The sequence below is a fragment of the Muntiacus reevesi genome, chromosome 20 (assembly GCF_963930625.1).
Source record: "Muntiacus reevesi chromosome 20, mMunRee1.1, whole genome shotgun sequence".
Classification (NCBI taxonomy): domain Eukaryota; kingdom Metazoa; phylum Chordata; class Mammalia; order Artiodactyla; family Cervidae; genus Muntiacus; species Muntiacus reevesi.
In genome coordinates, this window is record NC_089268.1 from 14,923,092 (window position 1) to 14,946,146 (window position 23,055).

Genomic DNA, 23,055 nt, shown 5'->3' on the forward strand with positions numbered 1-23,055 from the left:
TCTCCAGGGTCCTTTCCTGGCTCACCCTCCCAGATACCCTTTCAGGGGACGCCAGACAAGCAAGGACAAAGCAGGTGATTGCTCTCTTCTGGTCCTGGGGGCTGCATGGGTTTGAACCCAGGCTCACCATCTATGAAGATTTGCCCAAGTCACCTCTTGGGCCCGCTTCCTCGCCTGAAAAATGGCAATGTAATCCCTACCCCACGGGACTGTTGTGTAAAGCGTGTAGAACAGGGCCTGGCTGGCTGGTGACACCAGCCAGCCATAGTTCCCCCTACTCCTCTCCCCTGGTTCCTGACTCCTTCCTGGTTCTTGGACCCCTTCTGCAATGCTCTACCCGTCTTCATTTGGACCTGTCAGCTGTCACCTCCTCCATGAGGCCTGCCCTGACCGCATCTTAAGCAGCCTGCCCCTTCTCCACCTCCCTGCCTCTTCGATGAGTTTGCTCCCTTCCTGACTACTCCAGTTCCCCCCTTGGCCCCCCAGGCTGCCCTTAGTCCCCCTGTCCCAGTCCCTCCCAGACCGCCCCCCACTTTGTCCCCACAGCACACGCCAGGCTGGCTTGTTCATCTCACATTTTATTGTAAAAATGTTAAAATAAATTACATTTTACTTCATTTCCAGTATGTACATACAGTGTATGTGATTCCAGGACAGCCAGTGACACCCCAGCCAAGTGGGGTCAGGACACTAAGATGAACTCGTTGAAACATTTCACAGAAGGACAGAAGGCCGCTCCTTGCCACCCCGATGCCAGACCAGCACACCCCTGGGCTATGGACCGAGTGGGGTGTGGATACCCACATCCATCACCTTCACTGCTACGGGTGGGCGGGGTTCCGGTCCTCTCTGGCCTCACACCACGGGGGAGGGGCCTGAGGGGCAGAGAGGGTGTCTGGGTGACACCCAGCATGCAGTCGCCTGCGACTGATGCCCTCCCCCCATTCTGACACCATGACCTTGGCTGAGGTCACCAAGAAAGGTCCGACTGGGTTGAGGGGTAGGAGAGTGAACACCAGACATCCCGATGCTTGGGACCCCACTCTTTCACCTTTCCTCCCCACTTTGGCTCTGAAGCCAACAGAGATGTTAGGTATTAAAAAAAAAAAACAGCAGTTCATTTAACAAAAGAACAAAACGAAACATGCAGGACAGAGGCGGCCGGCTCTAGGGTGCGTATCTCGGAGAACCCAAGAACGCTGCCAGTCCCTCGCCAGAAACAGTCTGTGTACAGTTTCACATTATCATGTGCTCCCCCCATCGCAAACCCTTCCCTTTCTCACAAACACACAGCAGCTGGAGGGAGGAGCAGGATTCACATATCTAGCTGGGCCCCACTTGCGAGCCAAGAGCGATCCGGGGAGAGGCGAGGCCCTTGTTCTCAGGGAACGGGGAATGAGGAGCCGGCGGGGCAGGAGCCGGGGCAGAATAAGCCCACTCCTCCAACTCCAGAGCCCCAGCCTCTCTTTCACTGCTCTCGGCTGCCTGCTGTTGCTTGGCCAAAAGGTGACCGAGGGAATGGGGCATTGGGCTGGGCTCCGTCCCACTGAGTCCACAGGCGGGGCCGCGGGCCACGCTCGGGACCTGCTCTGGGTGCCCTGTCATCAGGAGTGCTTCAGCATCCGCCTTGTTAGCGCCCCACCCCATCCCCTAGAAAGACTCTTCCCTACTGAGGTTTGCAGCAGGGGGGGCCAGCCAGGCAGACGAGGTGGGACTGGGGGACGGTTAAACACGAACCCCAGGCAGGGCCCCGAGGTGCTAAAGTGCCCAGCGCCCCCCACCCAGGTTCTCACACCACCCTCACTCTCTCTCTGCAATGCCTGTCTCAGTGCCAGGCACACAGGAACCTGTTAATATTGGTGAATTCACAAGGCCAAGGCCCCCGACCTAAGAGAACCGTGTGACAGTCTTAACCGAATGACAGGACAACGACCCCCGCAGATGCAGGCCTTGCTGGGAGCGGTCCTGCCAGCCCAGGTGTCCGTGAACCATCAGATACACCAGCCGCGCTCGAGACAGATGCCTCCCGCTACCAGGGCACCCATTCCGCTGGGGAACACAGGGCCTGTCTTGGGCGCCGTGTCTGACATGTGGCATCTAGCTGCAGGGGATGAAGGTGAGGACGGCCCCTGGCCCCCCACTCCCAGTTCCAGGGCTGCACCCCCCGCCACCAGGGGTCAGGGTCCCAGCCATGGGAGGATGCCCCAGGTTGAGAATAGAAGCCTTGGAAGAGGGGGTGGGGAGCCGGCCCCACCTCACGTGCCTTGGGGGCACTTTGCCTTGTTATATTCGTTCATCAGCTGTTCATAAGGCACGGACAGCTCCGACTCTGTGCTGGTGAAGGTGGACTCGTCCGAGGAGGGGAACTCGCCCAGGTTCAGGGGCGCCTCGGCTGTGGGCCGCTCCTGGGGCCTCTCCTCGCCGGCCAGGTTGTCCTCCAGCGAGGACTTGGAGGTGTCCTCGTCCAACAGGCCAGCCTCCTTGTTCACAAAGGTGATGCTGGCACTCTGGAAGATGAGCGGGTGGTAGTCCTGGGCATCCCACGGCTCGCCCTCTTCGCTGATGCGGTCCAGCTGGTTAGTGAACACCTCAGAGGTGGGGGAGCCCTCCTCGGGGGGTCCAGCCCCGGCCTCCTCTCCGCTGGGCCGCGACACGTGCCCTTTGCTCCGCAGTGTCTGGGATACCTCTTCCAAGCTGGGCACTCGGCTCTTGGAGTAGACCACCAGGGGGCTCAGCGAGGCGGGCAGGGCCGGCAGCCCTCCCCCCGGGGGCCCCGGCCCCGGGCCCCGCTCCCTACCGCTGCCTGTCTTCATGGCCTTCTTCCCGATTTGCTTGATGAGGTCATTGTAAGTCTCCTCCTTTTTGGACAGGAAGCTGAAGATGTTGACGTCCTTGGACGCCGCACTGCTCGCCACCTGCAGGGCCTTCCTGGAGTGCGGGGAGCTCTCGAAGGACTCCTTTCGCCGCCGGCGCCGCTTCTTAATGGCCTTGTGCACCTCCACGAACATGCTCACCTTCCAGTTGACAAACAGCGACAGCCAGGCCAGTCCCAGGTAGATCCAGAGCTCCACGAAGTAGCGGTACAGGGCGTGGTAGTTGGCGCTGGGGTTCACACCTGCAGGCGGGTCAGGAAGCCCAGAGGATGAGGAGAGGGCCAGCGGGGACCCGCAGACACACAGGGGGCCAAAGCCATGTCACCTGAGAGCGGACGCGGCTCGAGAACACAGCAGGGATGGGGATACACCAGGGGAAAGAAAGGATGCCTGTGCTGGACGCTGACACCCCGTCATCCTGAAGGACCTTGGCCTGGTCACCCGTGTGCCTGTCCCGGACCCCAGCCTAGCCTTCCTCCACTGTGGAAGTCAGGAGAGTGGCTCCCCGGGGTGCGGGAGGCTCAAGGGGGAGGGCTTGGGGGGAGGGTGGAGACAAGCCAGCACCCAGCTCAGGAACTCAGCCATGAACTTTGGCCTTGCCGTGACTCACCAACACACTGATTCACAACACTGTTTTGTGTACTCTGGGTGTATGTGTTACAGTTCCATTAAAACCTAGATAGAAATTACGTGAGAGGGCAGCTGGCATCCTCCTCTGGGGCATGGATTCACTCATTTAGCATAAGTGAGGCTGGCGGAGGGGCCTGGAATGTCCAAGAGCACAGGTCCTGGCAAGAATATCCTAGACAGTCTTGATTCTCCTTCCACTGATGTCTGGCCGGCCTCCTGGCTTCCTGTTTCTACCCTCCTCCTCCTGTAGCCCGTAGGGCTCTGCCCTCTGCATACCTTCTCCTTCGAGGCCAGGCTCCAGACACCTGCCCTAAGGAGCCCTCCCGAGTCACCCCATACAGCTCTGGCTGCTCCCCTACCCTCCAGGATCATGGAGATCTCAACTTACATTTCTAGGTATGTTGATCCATATCATTACCTATCCTATGTCCCCCTTCCCGCCCTGAGACTGGGAGTAACTTGTACAAGTAACTGCAGGAAGGGGGCCATTTCTAGAGTGGGGCTCCCTTAGGGCAAGGACTATAAACCCCTCATCAGACTGAAGGGGGTCTGAAGGCAAGGGGCTATCTCCCCGGCAGACAGGAGGTGCTGTTGATCTTGCTTAGGGCTCTGGTCATAAGCAGGTTATGAGGACAACCAGGGCCCTACCCTCTGCACACATGCAGAGCAACTCATCTGACTGTTTAACACCCTGTGATTGGTGGGCGCTAATCCTTTTTTTTTTTAACCAATTTTACAGGTGGGGAAACTGAGGCAGAGGTTTGGCATCTTGTTGGAGCTAAGAAAGTATAATTAAAACATTTTCCTGTGCTTCCGTAATGCAAAGGTTTCTCCTTAGCCTGCTCTGGGCCGCATCAGCTAGACAAAGATGGGATTGTGCCTCCGTCTAAATTTATCTCCCAGGGCAGCAGGCTCAGATCTGCCAGTGTCAGAGCAGCGTTCGGGCCTCCCTTGCTTCTCTCACCCACTCAGCCGCCCAATCCCAGCATTCCAAGTCTCCATTTACAACAGGGCAGGAGGGCAGTGACCTGTCCCTGCTTCCAAGGAAGGGGGCGGGGAGGGATCAGAGGTCCTGGGGCAGAGGTACGGGTCAGCGGCCAGGGCAGCAGGCACCAGGGGAGCAAATACCGGCTCAGTAAAGGCGAATGGGGCTTTTTCAGGAAGATTAAGAATCAAGATGCCGTGCAGCCCACAGGCACAAGGACATAAGTGGCTGACAAAGGGGCCAAAGAATCTTATCGCCGCCTGGATTAAGGAGGGGAGGGGAGGGAGGGAGAGTCCGGGCCAGACGGAGCGGGGCAGCTTGGGAGGAGGTCTTTTTTGTCTTTCAAGCTGCCCATGGCAAAAGCCAAGTTTCTGGCCTCTGAGTCAAGTGTCCAACACAGCGCCCTCATCACCTGTGAGTGATGGAAGGAGGCAGCTGTGATGTGCAGCAGCCCCTGACTCGGCCCATAGGGTCTCGGGGTAACAGACACAAATCCAGCAGGCGGAAGGTCCTGTCTCTAGTCCATAGCGCACCTAAGTCCCTAAGCTCAGACAACGGGGGAGAAGAGAGGAAGAGACCAGACACAAATCAGGAACAGAGAAGAGAAAAGCCACCTTGTAAGACAGCAAAGGGCCTTCCCAGGGGGCGCTAAGGTAAAGAACCCACCTGCCAGTGCAGGAGACCTAAGAGGCTTGGGTTCGATCCCTGGGTCGGGAAGATGCCCTGGAGGAGGGCACGGGAACCCACTCCAGCATTCTTGCCTGGAGGATCCCACGGACAGAGGGAGCCAGGCGGACTACAATCCACAGGGTCACAAAGAGTCGGACAAGACTGAAGCAGCTCAGCACACACGCAAGAAAGGAAAAGAGAAGATGCCTGCAATGACTCTCTGCCTTGGTTTCCTCCTATAAGCGGCAGAGCCGGGTCAGGATCCCACTGGATGGAGACCCAGGACACGGGACGCCTACCGGGGCCCCCCGGTCAACGTCAGCTGAGCTGAAACTGGAGGAGAGGCAGAGGAAGGAGGGCAGGGAGGCAGAGGCAGGGGGCAGGACGCACCGGCCACGAAGTCGCCGAAGCCGATGGTGGAGATGGTGATGAAGGAGTAGTAGAGGCCCTCGATGTAGTCCCACTCCTCCGTCACCATGAACACGAAGGGCGGGATCACCAGGTGGACCAGCACTCCCCACAGGATGAAGATGGCCGTGCATGTGATCTGCGCCTTGCGCTGCGGGAGGGGCGGGGAGACCGAGTCAGACACAGCGGGGAGACCGGGAGAATCCAGCAAAGCACCCAGAGTGCGCCGAGGAGGCAGCCAGAGGGGAGGCCTCCTCACCTGGGAGGGCAGGGCGCTCTGAAATGGCTCGCGTGCCGTCTGTCCTGACACTTCCGTATGGGGACCCGGGGATCCTTCCCACCCCCCACCACGGTCACCTGCCAGGGTCCTCCCCATCTCTGCCCAGGACCCAGGGGTGGGGACATACCAGGCTCACGCCTCTCTTGGTGAGGAATTGGCCCAGCCTCTTGGCACGCCCCCCGAAGAACTTGCCCAGGGCACTGATCCACGTCAGACAGAGCGGTACCCCAAAGAGACCGTAGAAGACACAGAAGAGGCGCCCGGCGGGGGTCTTGGGAGCCACGTTGCCATAACCTGAGCAAGAAGAAGAGAGTGAGGCCAAGAGGGCCGCAGTGAGGGCGATGGACCCAGACTCAGGGTGGTCCCCACCTCCACCACACACACACACACACACACACACACACACAGCTGGGGGAAAGCCCATTCTCGAAGATCACTTGACACTGATCTAGTATCAGTACTTAAGAAATGAAAATTTCCTTGAGCATGCTATGATCTTGATCATTCACATGACGGTATGGGTTACGCCTTCTCCATCAGACTGGGAGCTCCCTGAAGGTGGACTAAACCTCCACCATTAGCAAGTCCTCCCTTAGTCTGTATGGCACCCTTGTGCAAATTAGAAGGCATAAGTCAATAGCTTCCCTGGGTAGACACTCCAGAAGCACTGTAGTAGATGGTCTCCGAAGATGGCCGTTCATTTCTTTTTAAAAAAAAAATTATTTACTTTATTTTTGACTGTGTTGGGTCTTTGCTGCTGTGCATGGGCTTTCTCTAGCTGTGGGGAGCAGAGGCTACTCTCCAGTTGCGGCATGCAGGCTTCTCATTGCAGTCGTTTCTCTTTTTGTGGAGCACAGGCTCAGTAGTTGTGGTGCATGGGCTTAGTTGCCCCCGGGGCACGTGGGATCTTTCCTGACCAGGGATTGAACCATTGCAAGAAAGTGAAAGTGAAAGTCACTCAGTCGTGTCTGCGACCCCAAGGACTGTAGCCTGTCAGCTTTCTTTGTCCATGGAATTCTCCACGCCAGAATACTGGAGTGGGTAGTCATTCTGTTCCCTTCCTCCAGGGATCCCAACCCAGGGATCAAACCCAGGTTTCCCACATTGCAGGTGATGCTTTACTGTCTGAACCACCAGGGAATAAGTTATATTCTAAACCCCTAACTTCTTGGATGGTTGGTTATCAAAGATAACCAGAGCAGACACCCAGATTGGTGAGTAAGCAGAGGCTGGGTTTACGCAGTGAGTAAACCTGCCTGACCTCCCGCATGGCTCTGGCTATTAAGCTGTGTTGTTTCTACTCCAAGAGCCCAGGTCAGGACTTCTGGAAGAAAACATTCTCCCACGCATGGCCAGTCACCAAGCACTTACTAAATCTCCAGGGGTGTGTCAAAACGACAGCGTGCAACTGGCCTGATTTTAACCCAGACAAGGTCACGTGACCAGAGCTGGGGCATGGAAGAGGGTATCCTGAAAGTCTCAGAAGACTTACCGATGGTGGTAATGACTGTGGCTGCAAAAATCATTGCGTTGGGCCAGTTCCAGTTGTTGAAGGTCTGGTTTCCTGTGATGGCTACGCCCTGTCCTGCAGCATCAGATACTATCTAAAAGGAGATACACAGTGAAGATCAGAGAGGAGGTCAGCACTTTATGAACCTCCTTATAAGCATTCTTATTAAATCATCACAATAAGAAAGTGACAATTATTGTCTTCAATTTATAGGAGATGAAATATTTTAAAGAGGATCAGAGAGGTCAAGTGATTTGCCCAAGGACACACAGCTGGGAAGACTATGAATCCCAGTAAACTGGAAGGTGTTAGAGAATGTGCCTTTCTAACAAGTTTCCAGGTGATGCTGACGTGATGGCCCAAGGACCACATTTTGAGAACCGCGCCAGCCTCTATGCCTCTGAAAGAAGGCAGATATGATATAGAAAAGACAGGAGGACCTCCAGAGTGTGCTACTTCAGGATTGGCCTGGGAGGGACCGCCCTCCCACAGGCCCTTCACACCCTGCCCCCCATTGTCAGGGCACCCGCTAAGGTCAGCTCAGAAGCTTGCGGACCCATCTTCCAAGGGCGGACCCGTCAGCTGGCCTGGTCGTCAAGGTGGTGTGTACTTTTCAGGCTGACTCAAAACCGTCATATCATTCCCCAAGAAGCTCCTGGCCACTTTGGAGAGCAGGTGAGAGGTCACCTGGGGAGGTCTACTGGGAGGCTCGGGGAGAGGCCTTTATTATCTATTCCAGGAACACAGACAGCTGCCAAACCTGTCCACCTGGCCTCCACCCCATCCTTGAGGACTGCCTCCATTCACTCCACCCACTATCAGTGGGGGCCGGGACCTCACAAGGCAGCTCCAAGGAAGGGCTAGGATCTGGGGTCCCGGCCCTGCCCCCAGGCAGAGGCCCAGGATGGACCATCTAGCCCAGAATCCAGGAACACAGACAAATTCCCCCTAGAAATCAAGCCTAGGACCAAGGAAAGACAGAGACAAGCATGGGAGTAGGAAGGAGACAGAAAAACTGGAGTTCTACCCATGGCATGACTGAAGTTTGGTGAGAAAAGAGGGAAGGGTGGGTTGTCCTGGAGGAGCGTGCCGTTTGCAGAGGCAGAAGGCCAGTGTAAGTGGATCTGCAGACTTTGTCAAGAATTTTCCATGATGACATGCTCATCTGACAGGCTGTCAAACCACACGGCTCACTGCCCTGCCTACCCCCTCCCCACCCACCCTGCTATTTCCTGCTCATTTCTCTGCAAAGTAGAAGGACGGTGCCGCAGAGCTGGCCGGGCACTTTACACTAGGATGTTCAGATAGGAAAGAGGCCAACTGGTCCATTCAGTTGCAGGTCCACTCCAAAGGTTTCCTAAGCCATGGCATCTATGTTCTAAGCAGGAGAATGAAATGTCCCAGGACCCGGGGTGTAAACAGATGGCAAGGAAAGCAGGACCACTTGGCTGCCTCTGGCTGCAGTCTTTGCTATCTGAGATACCCATCCTATGGGGGCGGGGGCTGATGAGATCAGCACTGTCCCGAGGAAGCACAGCCCGAGACGGTTGACAACTGACCCGGAAATCACAGCATTGGAACCCCACCCCTGGTCCACCCCATGGAGACTCGGAGGAACAGGAGAGATGTCAGAAGTTGCCTCCCCACCTCCTTCTCATACAAAAGGAAAGGGTGGACTCTGGAAACTCCAAACTGAACTCTCGCTGACTCCTCTCTGGAGACAGCAGAACACTTGGCGGATTCAGCGAGGAAGCGGTGGGCACTGGAAGCTGCTAGCGCAGGTCCACCAGGGCAAGTCATGCTCAGCTAAGTGCGTCTCCCACTCCAAAGAGACGGCAAGGCCTTGAAGTTCGGTGGAATGCAGTCAATCCAGATAGCAGCGAGGCAGCTGAACAGATGGGTGCAAAGATATTCGTGTGGAGAAGACAGAGAAATGCAGGGAGGGACTGGGATTAATCCGGGTCCACATAAAGGCAGATAAACAACCCCAAGAAGTACTGATCATAATCAGTCTGGCCCGAGGTCTCCATCAAGGCCAGGCCCCTTGAATCTTTTAATCCACAGCACAGCAAGGACATAGATGGCTGGCCAGTTTAATCTGCAAAGGATGCAAATCTGGGAACAAGGTTGGGGTGGGAAGCTGACACACAGCAATGGCACCATCTGGACTGGAAAAACGGGCCCCAGGCTCCTCTGCTGGCTCAGTGGTGAAGAATCTGCCTACCAACGCAGGAGACACGGGTTCAGTCCCTGGTCTGGGATGATCCCACGTGTCACGGACCAACGAAGCCCTTGTACCACAACTACTGAGCCTGTGATTGAGGGCCTGGGACCTCCAACTACTGAGCCCACGTGCCACAGCTACTGAAGCCCAAGAGCTCTAGAGCCCATGCTCTGCAACAAAAGAAGTCACTGCAAGGAGAAGTCTGTGCACCCCATCTAGAGAGTCATGCTCACTCACCGGAACTCAAGACAAGCCCGCACAGCGACAGAAGATCCAGCACAGCCAAAATAAATCAACAAATAATCAATTAAAAAAAAAAAAGAGTTGAGATCTAGCTTAAAAAAAATGGGCCCAAACTAACAAGATACAGCTGTCTTTTAAATTTTTCATGTCTTATACTTTGGGTTAGAAGAGACTGACCCAAAGGGTAGAAGGGAAAAGCCCTTGGGTTTTAGCTGACCACAAACCAACAAACAGTAGAGTGGCTGCAAAAAGAAAGAAAGGTAAATACAATCTCGGGCAGTGTCAACAGCTTATCTCTTCCGGGTTGGGAGGCAACCAGCTCACTGTCCTCTGCAGGTCAGGCCACAGGTGAGGCACTCTGTTCCATTCTTGGCTGTCAGACTTCAAGGTACGCTAACCTAGGGGCCAAGGTCCTAGAGGGGACAGCTGTGAATTTGTTGGATAACGAGCTACGCCAGAATGGACGGCCCTTGATTAGGCATCCACTTCTGATCATGGGAAGGTTAGACCCAGGAAGACCAGTACACATTAGGGATACTGAAGGTCTGACTGCAACAGGGGTTTCTCTGGGGAGGCAGCACCCTATGGAAATGTCTGCCAGTGCTGCCTGAGTGGGAGCCTCCTATGTGCCAGGCACTGTTCGGGCACCAGGGAGAGAGCTTCAAGAGCAGCTTCTCACACACCTACTCTTGTGGGTGATGGGGTGGGCAGGGACCAGAGAGGTGAGACCCCCGCGATGCTCAGGACATCCCCGCCCCCCAAGCCCACACTGTTCCCACTGAGCCACACTGGATTGCGAAACGTTACCTGTGACTCTGGAACCAGTTAGTAAGTGCTGGTGAGTCAGTGGTAAAGAATTCGCCTGCAGGAGACACAGATTCAATCCCTGGGTCGGGAAGATTCCCCTGGAGAAGGAAATGGCAACCCACTCGAGGATTCGTGTCTGGGAAAACCCATGGACAGAGGAGCCTGGTGGGCTCTAGTCCATGGAGTTGCAAAAGAGTCGGACACGACTGAGTGACTAAACAATAACAAGGAGACATCACATGTAAGAGCTGGCAAAACAGGGTAACTGAAGAAGGCGTTACTGTTGGGAGCCTTGCAGCAGAAAAGCTGGCTTCCTGCCCTTCACCCCATCGATGGTGTGTCCTTTGGGGCCTCCGTCCTGGGTTATCAAGGAGGAGTCACAGCCCTATGCGCTGTCCCCTTCACCCCCATTATCTCTCCACAGACACCCAAAGAGGGGCGGACAAATGGGGGCATTCCAAAGAGCCCTGAGCCCCCCAGGGCCAGAAGCGCCACTCACCCTTACAACAGTCCAATGGCAGTAATGTCCACAGGTCAGGTCAGCACACAGAGGCTGAGAGCTTAACTGGCAGAACTGGGCCAGGTTCTAGACTTTCTCTTGCAAGTCAGCTGGGCTCCTCACCTCCCTCCCTTCCCTGTTCCTGGAGACCCCAAGCTTCTCTGCCCAAGGTTCCCAAGCAGCTGACCTGGGGCTCAGCCTGGCTCTGTCCCCATGCTGGGACAGAGAGTAGGATTCCGGTGCTGCTGTGGGTCAGATGCCTCTTGCCCGGGCTTTTATACATATTCCCTGACTGGCTGTTCCCTGAATCTGCCAGGCATCACCTGACAGGTGAGGAAAGCGAGGCTCGGGGAGCAGAGGTCCGGATGTGAACTTGAGCAGCCTGCCCCCTGTTCGCACCCTGGGTCACTGCGGCTCCAGTCGGAACATCTCACTGATTAAGGTCAGGGACAGGGTCCCACAGGCTGGTGGGACCCTTTCCCCCAGAACAGAGAGGCTGACCCAGGACTGAGGGCATCCCTGGGTGAGGGGAGCCATTAGACACATCGTCTGCTCCCCCAGGGTTAGGGAAGCTGCTTTCTCGGGAGAAAGTGGACCTTGTTCACGCACAAGATGATTTAACTTGGCTTCCAGATTCACACAAGACAATATTTTCATTTTCCACATCACCCTAGAGAACGATGGGAGAGGGGGATCCTGCAGACAGCCTGGGCCAAGCTCTGGTTTAAGGATGAAATGGAGCTCCCCTCCCCGCCTGTCATCCTAGCAAAGAAGCGGCTGTGATTTATTGGGGGTGGGGGTGGGGTGGGGTTGGTTACCATGAACCAAACATTGTGCTGAGCACTTTATGTGCCTCCACCTTATTTAATGAGCAAAGAATCCTGCTGGGAAGACACCATAATTTTTTTCATTTTGCAAATGAGGACCTGGGGGTGAGAGGTTAAGTGAGTAACCTAAGGGATACTAAAATCCAGGAAGCGGGGTGTGCAGGGGAGCCAGCCAGGATCTGGGTCCTGGCTGCAGGAAGGAGGCCGGTGCATACCTCCACCCCTTCGCACCACCTGGAAAAACAGTGTCCTAAAACTAGCCCATCCACTCAGACAGAGCCCTAAGGGAGGGGACATTCACGCCTCTGCCTAGGCTTCAGGCAACATGCTGCCCTGACTCCACCCTCCCAGAATCTCACTGTCCACGAAGTCTGGGTTCTCTATGGCTCCTCATCCCCCAGGGATCGGGGGTTTCTTCCTGTGCAGAGGTAGCTGCCAGACACCCCCATCCTGGAGATGTATTCGGCAGAGCTCCAGAGAGGGCCCATCCCGCCCACCTGCGGTCACGGGCAATGGGGCTGAGGTCCGGCCTTTCCCTTCATCAGGCCAGTAGGGGAACACTTTCAGGTGGCAGCCAGCCTGTGGATGGCAGCTACGGGGCACCCACAGGGCTGCTCCCCACCCTGCCTCCAGCTCCGCGTCAAGCCTCACACTGGCATCACAGAGCCCCTTCCTGGCCATGCGGGATCGGCCTCAAGGATGCCAGCCTCCGCTGGACCCACGTGTCGGAGGCACATGAGTGGTTGTTCCTCACCATCCCTGGCTGCATCCATCCCTAACCCATTCCACCTCCGCTCATTTGGTCCCTCTGGCCTGCAAGCAGAACAAGGCCAATGGTCATGTGTGCACAGCGTGTGGCAGAGTAGGAAGAACATTTACTGTCTCTCATCTGGCCCTCCTAGCCCTCCCAGCCACCTTGGGAAGTAGGTAGGGCATGGTTTATTACTCGTTATTTCATAGATTATAATTCATATTTGAATAGTAGCTGATATTTGAGCACTTGTTTTATGACAAGCACCAATCAAAGCATTTTAAATCAGCTCGTTGAGTGTTTATAACCTTGTAAAGGAGGTTCTCTTCCCTTCATTTACAGCTGAGGAATACAAGGCACAGAGGCTGAGTAACCTCTGAGGCAGTGGTGGAACGAGAGCATGGACCCAGGCTGTCTGGCTCTCAACCCCTCTTCTGTCCAGACAGGGATGTAGGGTATAGGCTTCTCGGCTACAGGAGTGAACCCAGGTTTCCAGAACACAGTCAGGCAAATGCAAGGGAAATAGCCACAGGAATGCAGAGACTGACTCCCCTAGAAGGTAAGCTCCGTGAGGGCAGGACTTTTATCTGCGGGGCATACATTTGTTGAGTGAGTGAGTGAACAAATGAATGAGGGCATCTTCCCTGACCTTGACTGACTTCCTCTCCCACATCCTTCCTTCAACTCCTTCTCAGCGTTACTCTGCAGGCAGATCTCATACACCACCCTGTGGATTGTATTGTTCATCAGCAACACGGCGCACAGCTTTATCCGGCAAGAGGGTGGGAAGCAGAGTCAAACCCCAGTACGAGTGGGGCTGGCGGGGTCAGGGGAGGGACGCAGGGCTGCTGGGACCGCCAGCATCCAGGGGTGGAGGGATGGGGGCGGTCATCAGGTTGCGAGAACAGAGGGCAGACCCTGGAGGTCAGGGGTTGGGAAATGGGCCAGGTGAGGGGGGCAAACAAAAGGCCCCTTGTCCAAGACGGCAGAGCGAGTGGCAGTGGGCTGGGAGAGTCCCTGGAGTAACTGGAGGGACCGTCCTTCCTGCTGGAAGGGGGGGGGCCTGCCCCCTCCAGAACTCTTCTGGGGGGCAGTGGGTGTGCGGAGAGCAGGAAGAGGGCTACAAAGGAGGGCGATAAGGTTCTCCAACCAGATCCGTGCCCCCGCCCCGGGCAGAGGCTCATGGACACGTGGGGTGGGCCTGGGGACTTGGTGGGTCGGGTGTCCTCTGTCAAGTGCTGGTACCAAGTCTCCGTGTAAATCACACACTATCAGCCTTAGTTTCTCCACTGGTCAAAAACGGCACCCACTCCTGAACACATGCAAAGTCCCGAGGCCACCGGAAGCCCTGAATAAAGGTGACTGCAGTCAGTGTCACGACCACACGGTACACGTGGCCTTCAGGAAACCAGCCCCAGCACTGACGTGACACCCGGCGGGGGGAGGCTGCTGGCACACACAAAGATAAATCAAAGGGCGTGGAATGTACGTCTCTGCACCTGGAGGCCAGGCCTGGGTGAGATCAGCAGGTAGGGGCCCCTGGGCCCCTGGACAGCTGGCGTCAGGAGGCCTGAGGGTGTCCAGGCTCCCCCCAGCAGCAGAGGCACACCCAGGACGCACCACTGTAGCCCTCAGACAGCCCATCTCTCTGGAGCTCTGCCCCCCAGAGGCTCCCAGTCACCCTGGCCGGCCACCTGCACAGTGAAGCAAGGCGGGTGGGCTGCAGAGGGAGCAAGGACACATGTTGGTCCCCCACCATGTGCTTGTTAAGCTGGGGCTTCTCTGGATCCCAGTCTTAAAGCCCCAGCCAAGATGTCCCCCGGCTTCACTGTCAGCCCAATGCCCATCCAACCCCTGGTCTCTGGGCTGGGCTCTTCCTGTGTGTCCACGTCTGTCTGTACGTCCATCCTCAGGGAAGGGGGCCAGGGTGGGTCATGACCGCACAGGGAGTTTGCAGGAGTGGGTTCGGGGTGGTGGGGTGGGGGGCGAATCTTAACAGAACAGACAGAAGTGGGGATTAGTAAATCTATCATAGGCACTTTTCAGGCAAATACATGCTGAACAAGTTGGGCTTGTTAACAATGTTTCTCACATTCTTTAACCCTGCACTGCAAACTGATGAGCAGATAAGAGCAGGGGAGGACCCCGGAGCCCATGCACTGGGGCTCCCTGCAGCAGCGTGAGGACGGGGAGAGGCTGGGGGACAGGCGGGGGCCGGCGCAGAGGGTAGAGCTCGCTTATCCAGCTGTTTGGCCAGCCCTCCTTCTGTTGTCTTTTGGGGACTGCCGGCAGACCCACAGTATCAGTATCTTGGCGAGAAGGTGAGCACCTGTTAACCTCTCATTCCCAGGACAAATTAGAGGCGTGAAGACGATTATCTGAGCCCTCCACTATCTCTACTCCTCTCACTCGTCTGGGCTCAGGCTGACTCAGCTCCTCAGTTCAGCTCAGTTCAGTTCAGTCACGTCCAACTCTTTGCAACCCGGTGGACGACTGCAGCACGCCAGGCCTCCCTGTCCATTGCCAACTCCCGGAGTTTACTCAAACTCATCTCCACTGAGTCGGTGATGCCATCCAACCATCTCCTCCTCTGTCGTCCCCTTTTCCTCCCGCCTTCAATCTTTCCCAGCATCAGGGTCTTTTCCAGTGAGTCAGCTCTTTGCATCAGGTGGCCAAAGTACTGGAGTTTCAGTTTCAGCATCAGTCCTTCCAATGAATATTCAGGGCTGATTTCCTTTAGGATGGACTGGTTGGCTCTCCTTGCAGTCCAAGGGACTCTCAAGAGTCTTCTCCAACACCGCGGTTCAAAAGCATAGAAAGCATCTTCCCCAGCGGGGTGGGGGAGGGCGCTGGGCTAGTCTTCAGATGATAAACTGAGGCTCAGAGACCGTGGATACCACTCAGCCCCTGGGGCAGGGGCTCTCCCCCCACCCAGTGGAACCATCTGTGAGTTTAAGTAAACACAGCACCTGGGCCTCACTCACAGGTATTCCTTGCAGTTGACCTAGGTGCCCAGCAAGCAGTTAACAAGCTTCACAGGTGACACGTCCCCTCAGCTGCTGCCCAAGTCGGGGTGACGTGGGTGCGGGGCTCAGGCTTCCAGCTCCCCGGCCAGGAAGAAAGATGTGCAAGGATCCTCGGTATTCCCCCGCCCCCTCCCCGCAGCCCAGGTGACCGGGTGTGGCTCAGAGGGCAGGCTCGGTTTAGGAGCTGGGCATTGGCAGGGGCCCAACGGCGCCACGCTGACACCTGCCTCCCAGGTGTGGGCCCGGCTCACCCCGGCCCTGACTCTCCCGGGCGGGGAGCAGGTGTCTATGGGGCAGGGGCATGGGGGCAGGGTCCCATCGTGTCTCTGTTAAGACTTGACCTGGGCCCTTGCAATGTGGACTTTGTAGACTTGTATTTTGCTTATCTGCATTTTCACTTTTGCTCCAGTCCTGCTCATCTGCTTCTTCAGTTTCGCCCCAATCCCTGTTGTTTAGTTGCTCAGTCGTGTACTACTCCTTGCGACCCCATCGATGGCAGCCTGCCAGGCTCCTCCGTCCATGGGATTTCCCAGGCAAGAATACTGGAGTGGCTTGCCATTTCCTACTCCAGGGGATCTTCCCAGATCAGGGGTTGAGCCCGAGTCTCCTGCATTGGAAGGCAGATTCTTTACCACTGAGTCACCAGGGAAGCTCGCTCCAGTGTCTACCGAATACCTGTCATGCTTTTAGTAGAAAGTGTTAGTCGCTCAGTCATGTCCGACTCTTTGTGACCCCATGGACGGTAGCCTGCCAGGCTCCCCTGTCCATCAAATTCTCCAGGTAAGAAATACAGGAGTGGGAAGCCATTCTCTCCTCCAGGGGATCTTCACCCACTGGGGATCAAACCCAGGTCCCTGGCACAGCAGGCAGATTCTCTGCCATCTGAACCACCAGGGGAGCCAAGAAGGAAAGACACATCGCCGGAGACTTGGTTGGTACACTAGGAAGTTAATGTAGGGTCTGAAGACCCTGATTCAGCTCGGGTCACTTACTGAGATTCTCCAGGATCCAAGGTTGGCCTAGGGCCACAGGGGTCCCCCTACCTGAGCAGGTGACACTTCTGTATAATTCACATTTTCCTCTGTCCAGAACCATAACTTCTGAGCCTAGTTCAGCACCTCCCAAGCCCCACTCCCCCCACCCACCACCCAAAAGAAATCCACAGCCCATTTGAGAAAATACATTTTCATTCTCAGGCTTCAGCCTACTGGTCACCAGCTCCAGCTCTTCACGAGGCCCCAGCAAGCCAGGCTGCTTGAGTCAGAAGCGAGTCTTATTCTTCACCCCACTTCCTTCCTCGATCCCCCCAGATCCCACTGCAGGATGAGGAAGGCGCCTCAGTGCGCCTTGGTCCCTAAAGGACGGTGCCTGGTGCCAGCCAGGCTGCCCTCCCTCAGCCCAGGGAGGAAACAGCAATGGGAGGATGCCCTGGGGTACAAAATACAATCCCTCCCTAACCCCAGAGACCCACACATCCTCATCAGGGGAGGCAGAAAGCGGCACCCCACCCCACCCTCAACGCATCTCCCGAGGGGAGGGGTCACCAGCACTGCTTATTAACCAGGCTGCATGTAGAGACCACCCGGGGTTGGGGGCAGCTTGGGGAAATATTCCTGCCTGGGTGCTACCCTGGGAGATTCAGACAGCAATGGTCTGGGGTGTGGGCTGGGAACCAAGATGCTGAAAAGCTGCCCCAGGTAACTAATATTATGTGCAGTCCATTTCAAAACCATCGTCCTAGACCCAAACCACCCTCTCTTCTAGTTACAGGGAAGACCCAGTCCAGCCCGCCCCAGGGGTCAGCACGGCAGCCAGGGATGGATGGCTGTCCTCCCGTCTGCCCTCGGGTTTCCCCTCCCGGGCCATCTCTCAGCAGCCTTTGCAGAGCTCAGAGGCACTACGAGGTCTCACGCTCAGCGGGGAAAGCCCGGGCCAGAGGTAAGCGCGTTTTCAGCAGAAACCTCTGGGTTTCCGACTTTCTCAGGCCCGGGAGCCCCGTCTGCTCTCAGGAGGGACAATGAAAACAAGGCAGGTGACCCTGCCCCCATTGTTCTCAGGCTGGGTCGGTAACACGCCTCCTCCTCCCCTGGGGCAGCTGGGCGCCTCTCCATGAGAGCGGAGGCCAGGGCAGAGCCCTGCAAGGCCCGGCTGCCCTGGAGAGGGCTCTGGGTTTGGTTAAATCAGACAGACTAGGACTGGAGGGGCCGGAGCTCAGGACGGGATGTCAGCGAGTGTCCTCAGGCACCTGGAGGGCCGAGGTGCTGAGTGACGCTGGAAATCCCGGTGCGGGCGGACACAGGGGGCGCCTCCAGGGCCAGTCCTGGTCCCACAGCCGTGCTGCCCGAGAGCGACCCTGGGGAGTGGGAAAGAACCCTCTCCCACCCAAACAGAGACACCAGATGACCCCCCAGAGCCATGTTCTCAGTCTCCACCCCCTGCCTCATTTTCTGAAGGACTCGGGGCAGGTGGAACGTCCAGTGAGGCTTAAGTGACAAGACGGATACCCTTCACCCACCTGCGGCTTCCTGATCCCCAAATCACAACCACTGCCGTGCTCCGGGGTGGCTGTGACCTGGCCCATGGCCTTGTGCTGGCATCTCTGCCCTGTCTGGGATGCTGGGCCTGGATTCATGACCAGGCCCCTTCCCTGCCCCAGGATCCAGATCCTGGGAGAGTGGATGTCTTTCTACTTTGATGGATACTCAAGAGACATCTCCCGACTTCTGGGCCAACAACTCAAGGGCAGGAAATTAGTCAGCCAGGACCCCTCAAACAGGCCCTCCTTCCCTGCAGGGGTGTGGGTCACCAGGGAGCGAGAGGTCCCTGCGGGGGATATGGCTCCTGGCTTGTCCTTTCCAGGCAAGCTGACAAACCTTTCTGGGCCCCATTCCTCTGTAACAAAGCTCTGGAGGCGGAGAGAGCATCTCCTCCTTCTGGCCAAAACCCCCATTCATCAGGTATCTTTCCTACCAACAACTCCTTTGGCCCTAATTTCTTTCAAGACTCAAGACCTTGTAGGCAAGGCAAGCAACATACTGTATTTCCATTTTGTAGCTGAGGAAGCTGATCAGAGAGGGCTAGTGACACAGAAGAGGTCACACAGCAAGCTCATGACAAAGGACCGAGCAGAACCAGCCAAAAGCCCCCTGAAACTCAGTTGAGGGCCCTTTCCACCAAACAAGTAGACTAGGCACCCCGCCCCCCACCTGAGGTCAGGCTCAGAAATGCCAACCAAAGTGGGGCCAGGAAGGTGAGTGACAGAAGAGGGGCAGACAGGGGTCACAGGCAATGGAGAGCTATAAAAGGGTGTGCAGTCTAATCCTGCGATGATATCAGGTGAGCGTTTCCTTGTGTCCCCCGCTCCTCCCCAGAGACGCCTTTGGTTTACCCCAGCCTGGCAGCGGGGTGGAAGGAGCAAGCATGGGAAGTCACCAGTCCCACAAGGTTTCTAAAAACAGCGCTCAAGCAGGCCACAGGGGAGGTCACGGGGACTGCTGATCCGCCGTCTCCCCGTCCTGGGCTGACGACCTGACGGAGATCGGGCTCATCAGCAGCCCCTCCCTATGCCAGCTTGCCTCCCCCGCCCTCACGGCAGCCTGGACAATACATGCTGGCACAGCTAACCCACTGGGAAACCACACCCGTCAAGTCTGGGACCCTCTGCTGGCAGCCCCGGGGCAGAGGAGCTAAGACTGGGCTTTGGCGCAGACACACGTGGCTTCAACCCCTGGCTCCATGGCCCCCCAGCGGGTCACCTGGGGCAGCTCCTGTCGCCAATCGGAGCTCCCCCTCTGCCTCTGGAAAGCGGGGGCACCAAGACTCTCTAGGGTTGGGGTGCAGATTACGTGAAACGATGTATAGCGCGGTGCTGGGCACACACAGGTGTGTGCTGGGCAGAAAAGTAAACTGGGAAGAACGGGGGGTGGGGAGGTCCCCTCCATTCTTGGGACTTGTGCCCAGGGCACAGGGCCTCCAGAGCTGTAGACGCAGAGCTGGGCAGGTGTCACCAGGAACGCCCTCCTTCCTGGCGACCACTACCTGGAAGATCAGAGCTTGGGACAGTACTTACTGCCCCATGCCCCGGGACGTTCTCCTAGGGTCTGCTGTCCGGCTGGTAGTCTACGAGCTCTGAAGGCTTTCAGAGAAAGAGGTCTCCCTCATTCCTCATTCCCAGAACCTGGCATTGGCAGGTACTCAGTACTGGCCAAACGAGGGACTCAGTCTCCGAGACGCAGCCTTCCAGGGCACGGAGATGGGTGCTGATGCTGTATTTAACACGGGTTCTGGCAGTGTGAGGGGGGCAGTCTTGGCAGATGCAGCTGGCCCGGGGTGATGGCTTTGTGTTTCTCTGCCCAGTCAGCCTGTCACCCCACCCCACCCCACCTGTCTGCCAGGCCGGAGCCCCCAGAGGTCCCAGTCCTGGTGACTCAGCTGCGTGGCAGACTTTGGAACCATCAGGATTCCGGAGGAAAGAGGCTGGCGGGTGACGAAGGGTGGGGGCCCAGAGGTGGGCAGCGGGGAATTTCAGGGTTGGTGGCCACAGGTCCCCCGCATGTGCCGCTGCTTTGTGGCTGCTCTGGCAGAGGGGGGAGAAAAATCGAAGCTCTGTTCCATAAAGCTCTCCTGGGCCCCAGGGTGCTGCCAGCTCCGTTCCTCTGGACACAGCAACCCCCACCCTGCCCTGTCCTGGGCCCCCTTACTGTGATCCTGAGGACAAGGCTCCCCCTGCAACCGACACCCCCAGATCCCCTCTCCCGGAGATGAGAGCTGCCCCCACCAGCCCCACATGCATGCCACCTGGGTATGCCCGTGCCCTTGGGAGAAGGATGTGGCTGACACCCTCACCTCTGGCCCTCAGAGGACCACACCCCAGACCCCCGGCAAACTGTCCCCACCCAGGGGCCCCGAGAGCAGCCTCTCCATCTGCCTCTCCTCCTTTCCCGCTCCCTTCACTATAGCCGCAGCTCCGGGTAATAAGTAACTGCCCATCCTTGAAGTTTAGGGTTCTGACGATAAGGGATTATTAAGTCTACCCATTTATCATCATCTGTTTAAGATGACCAGGTGGTTAAACTGTAAACCTCTTCACTAATGAAAACAAGAAAAAGCCAGAAAGATACTAGGCGATGGTATTAGCCCTGCATGAGGAGTGCCAGCAGAGCCTCTCCATACCTATGAGGTCACCCTCCCCGGCAGTTTATTACAAACCACCCCTGTCTGCCCCAGCCTGGCCCTGCTGCCTCCATGCGTGACCTGACCTGACCCTCTTCCCTCTCCACAAAGCCCCCTGCAGGAGCCCCCTGAGAGCCAGCCACCTGCCACAAAACCCTTCCTTATTGTCTGCCTCCAACCTAAATCCCCCCACCGGCTGCAGTCCAAGTCCATTTCCTTTGGTTCAGTCTCCAGCTGGAGACGGACAACAGCTGCTCTCCATCGTCTCTGGAATAAATTGCACAAGGAACCACCAGCGTGCTGGCACAAGCGTTTTGGGGTGAGTGGTGGGGAGCCTTCTGCCTCGACGGCTCTCAGCACCAGATGAGAGATCAGAGCCAAGACCACGCTCAAGACAACTGTGAGCATCCCTGGGTCAGATGCAAGGAGGGGCTGGGTGCCCTAAGGGGCAGATTCCCCACGCCCCCAGCCAGGCGGCCGGACAGAAATACCACACCACACCAGTTGAATCAGAGCTCCAGCCACTAAGGCCCCTATCTGGAGATCACAGGGATGAGAAATGAAAGAGATCCCCAAATAGGAGGAGAGGAACAGAGCCTGAAACACGCAATTGGTGCCCCTCACCCCGGCCACTCCACCACCCTTGCCTTTGCTGCGGCGCACAAAGGCCTAGCTACCTCTGCTTTTTCCACCCTACAGGGACAGGCCTCCCCACCTTCCGCCAGCCCATCCTGGGTTGACTGGGGCATGACCAGGGTAAAGCAACACAGAACTGTTCTGTACGAAGGTATGGAAAAGTACAGCCAACCCTCCTCACACCTCTAGAGGCTGAGCCGAGGTGAGGGGTTGCGGTGGAGGTTAGGAAAACCTCCTGCCCTCTGACCTGGGGCCCAGGACCAGGGACAGGCGAGGCCACAGGAAACGCAAACTCCCCCAGCAGTGCAGCGGGAGAACCCAGACTCTGAGACAGCCCTGTTGTGAGACAGCGGGAGGCAGGAAGGACCAGGACCAGGCACACGTGCTCTCGTTCTCCTTCACCAGGGCTGCGATTTTAAGCAAGGGCATTTCCAAGCCTGCTAAACGCCCCCAACACCCACCCAGGCTCCGGCAGCCCTTAACCTTCCTAGGCTCATGCAGGAACTTTCGACACCCAGGCCTGCACAATATCAGCTGTTTCCCGACCCTCCTCTTCATGACTTCAGTTTCTTGACTGATCCAACGGAAACAATGCTGCCCTCCCCCCTCTCCCCTCCCCCACCAATTCACAGGGTTATGGGTGGAAAGACTCAATAGACATGAACGTGATGAGCATGAAGCAGGTGCACCAATAAAGCTGGAGATGCCCCCGACTTGGAACTCCTAGTTTCTAAATGCCTGCTGCTGTTGGCGGTAAGGCTTTCTTCCAGCCTCCTGGTGCATTGTGTGTGGCCAGGGGAGGCTCAAAGACAGGAAGGCAAATGCCAGCATTTTTCCAAGTCACGCAAGGGTCAGCGGGGGAGCGAGACCTGCTCCTCAAGTGGCTACATCCTGCCCCCCCTGCAGAACAGAGTTTCTCATGAAATACTTCGGGTGGCAGCTGGCGTGGCCACTTCTCAGGTCCGTCCAGGGAGGTCCATTTACCTCCAGGTATGCTGAAGATGGCAGTCTCATCTGGGCTGCTTAGGTCTAAACTAAAGACCTAGCAGTGGGCTTCCAGGACACAGCCTGCCCTCTGCCCCATGGGTCACCTCCCATCAACAGCAGGGTGATGTGAGGACCAGATGGAATGGGGCTCCTTTCACCCCTCCTCGCACCCAGAGGCCCTGAGCCATTCCCCTTTCTGGAGTTGTTCCCGCCCCCATATTGTGGTTCAGTCACTAAGTCGCATCCGACTCTTCTCGACCCCATAAGACTACAGCACGCCAGGCTTCCCCATCCTTCACGCACGCCTGGTACACACGTCACAGCTGGCCAGACACCAGCCCCCAATGCCTGTACAGAAACAACCACCCAACCTGAGCTAACCCAAGGGAGCATGCGACCAGATCCCAGGCAATCCTTCCTCGCACTAAACAGCTCAGGTCTATTGATTCCTTAAGTACTTGCTGAGCACTAAAGAAGAGACGAACAAGACACAGGCCCTTCCCAGTGGGACCTCACATCTAAGGACAG

At 56.8% G+C, this 23,055-nt stretch overlaps 1 protein-coding gene across 1 annotated transcript in view; it reads right to left on the minus strand.

Moving 5' to 3' along the window:
- Nucleotides 1–562: 562 nt before the first annotated feature.
- The window catches only part of KCNK5 (potassium two pore domain channel subfamily K member 5), a 40,881-nt gene continuing 18,388 nt past the window's right edge, over nucleotides 563–23,055 (minus strand). The window contains exons 2-5 of the mRNA XM_065913077.1: nucleotides 7,338–7,449; nucleotides 5,973–6,139; nucleotides 5,548–5,716; nucleotides 563–3,115 (exon numbers count right to left, since the gene is read on the minus strand). Of these exons, the coding sequence (XP_065769149.1) occupies nucleotides 2,256–3,115; nucleotides 5,548–5,716; nucleotides 5,973–6,139; nucleotides 7,338–7,449 (1,308 nt within the window). The 3' untranslated portion in view covers nucleotides 563–2,255. The remainder of the gene's footprint in view (nucleotides 3,116–5,547; nucleotides 5,717–5,972; nucleotides 6,140–7,337; nucleotides 7,450–23,055) is intronic.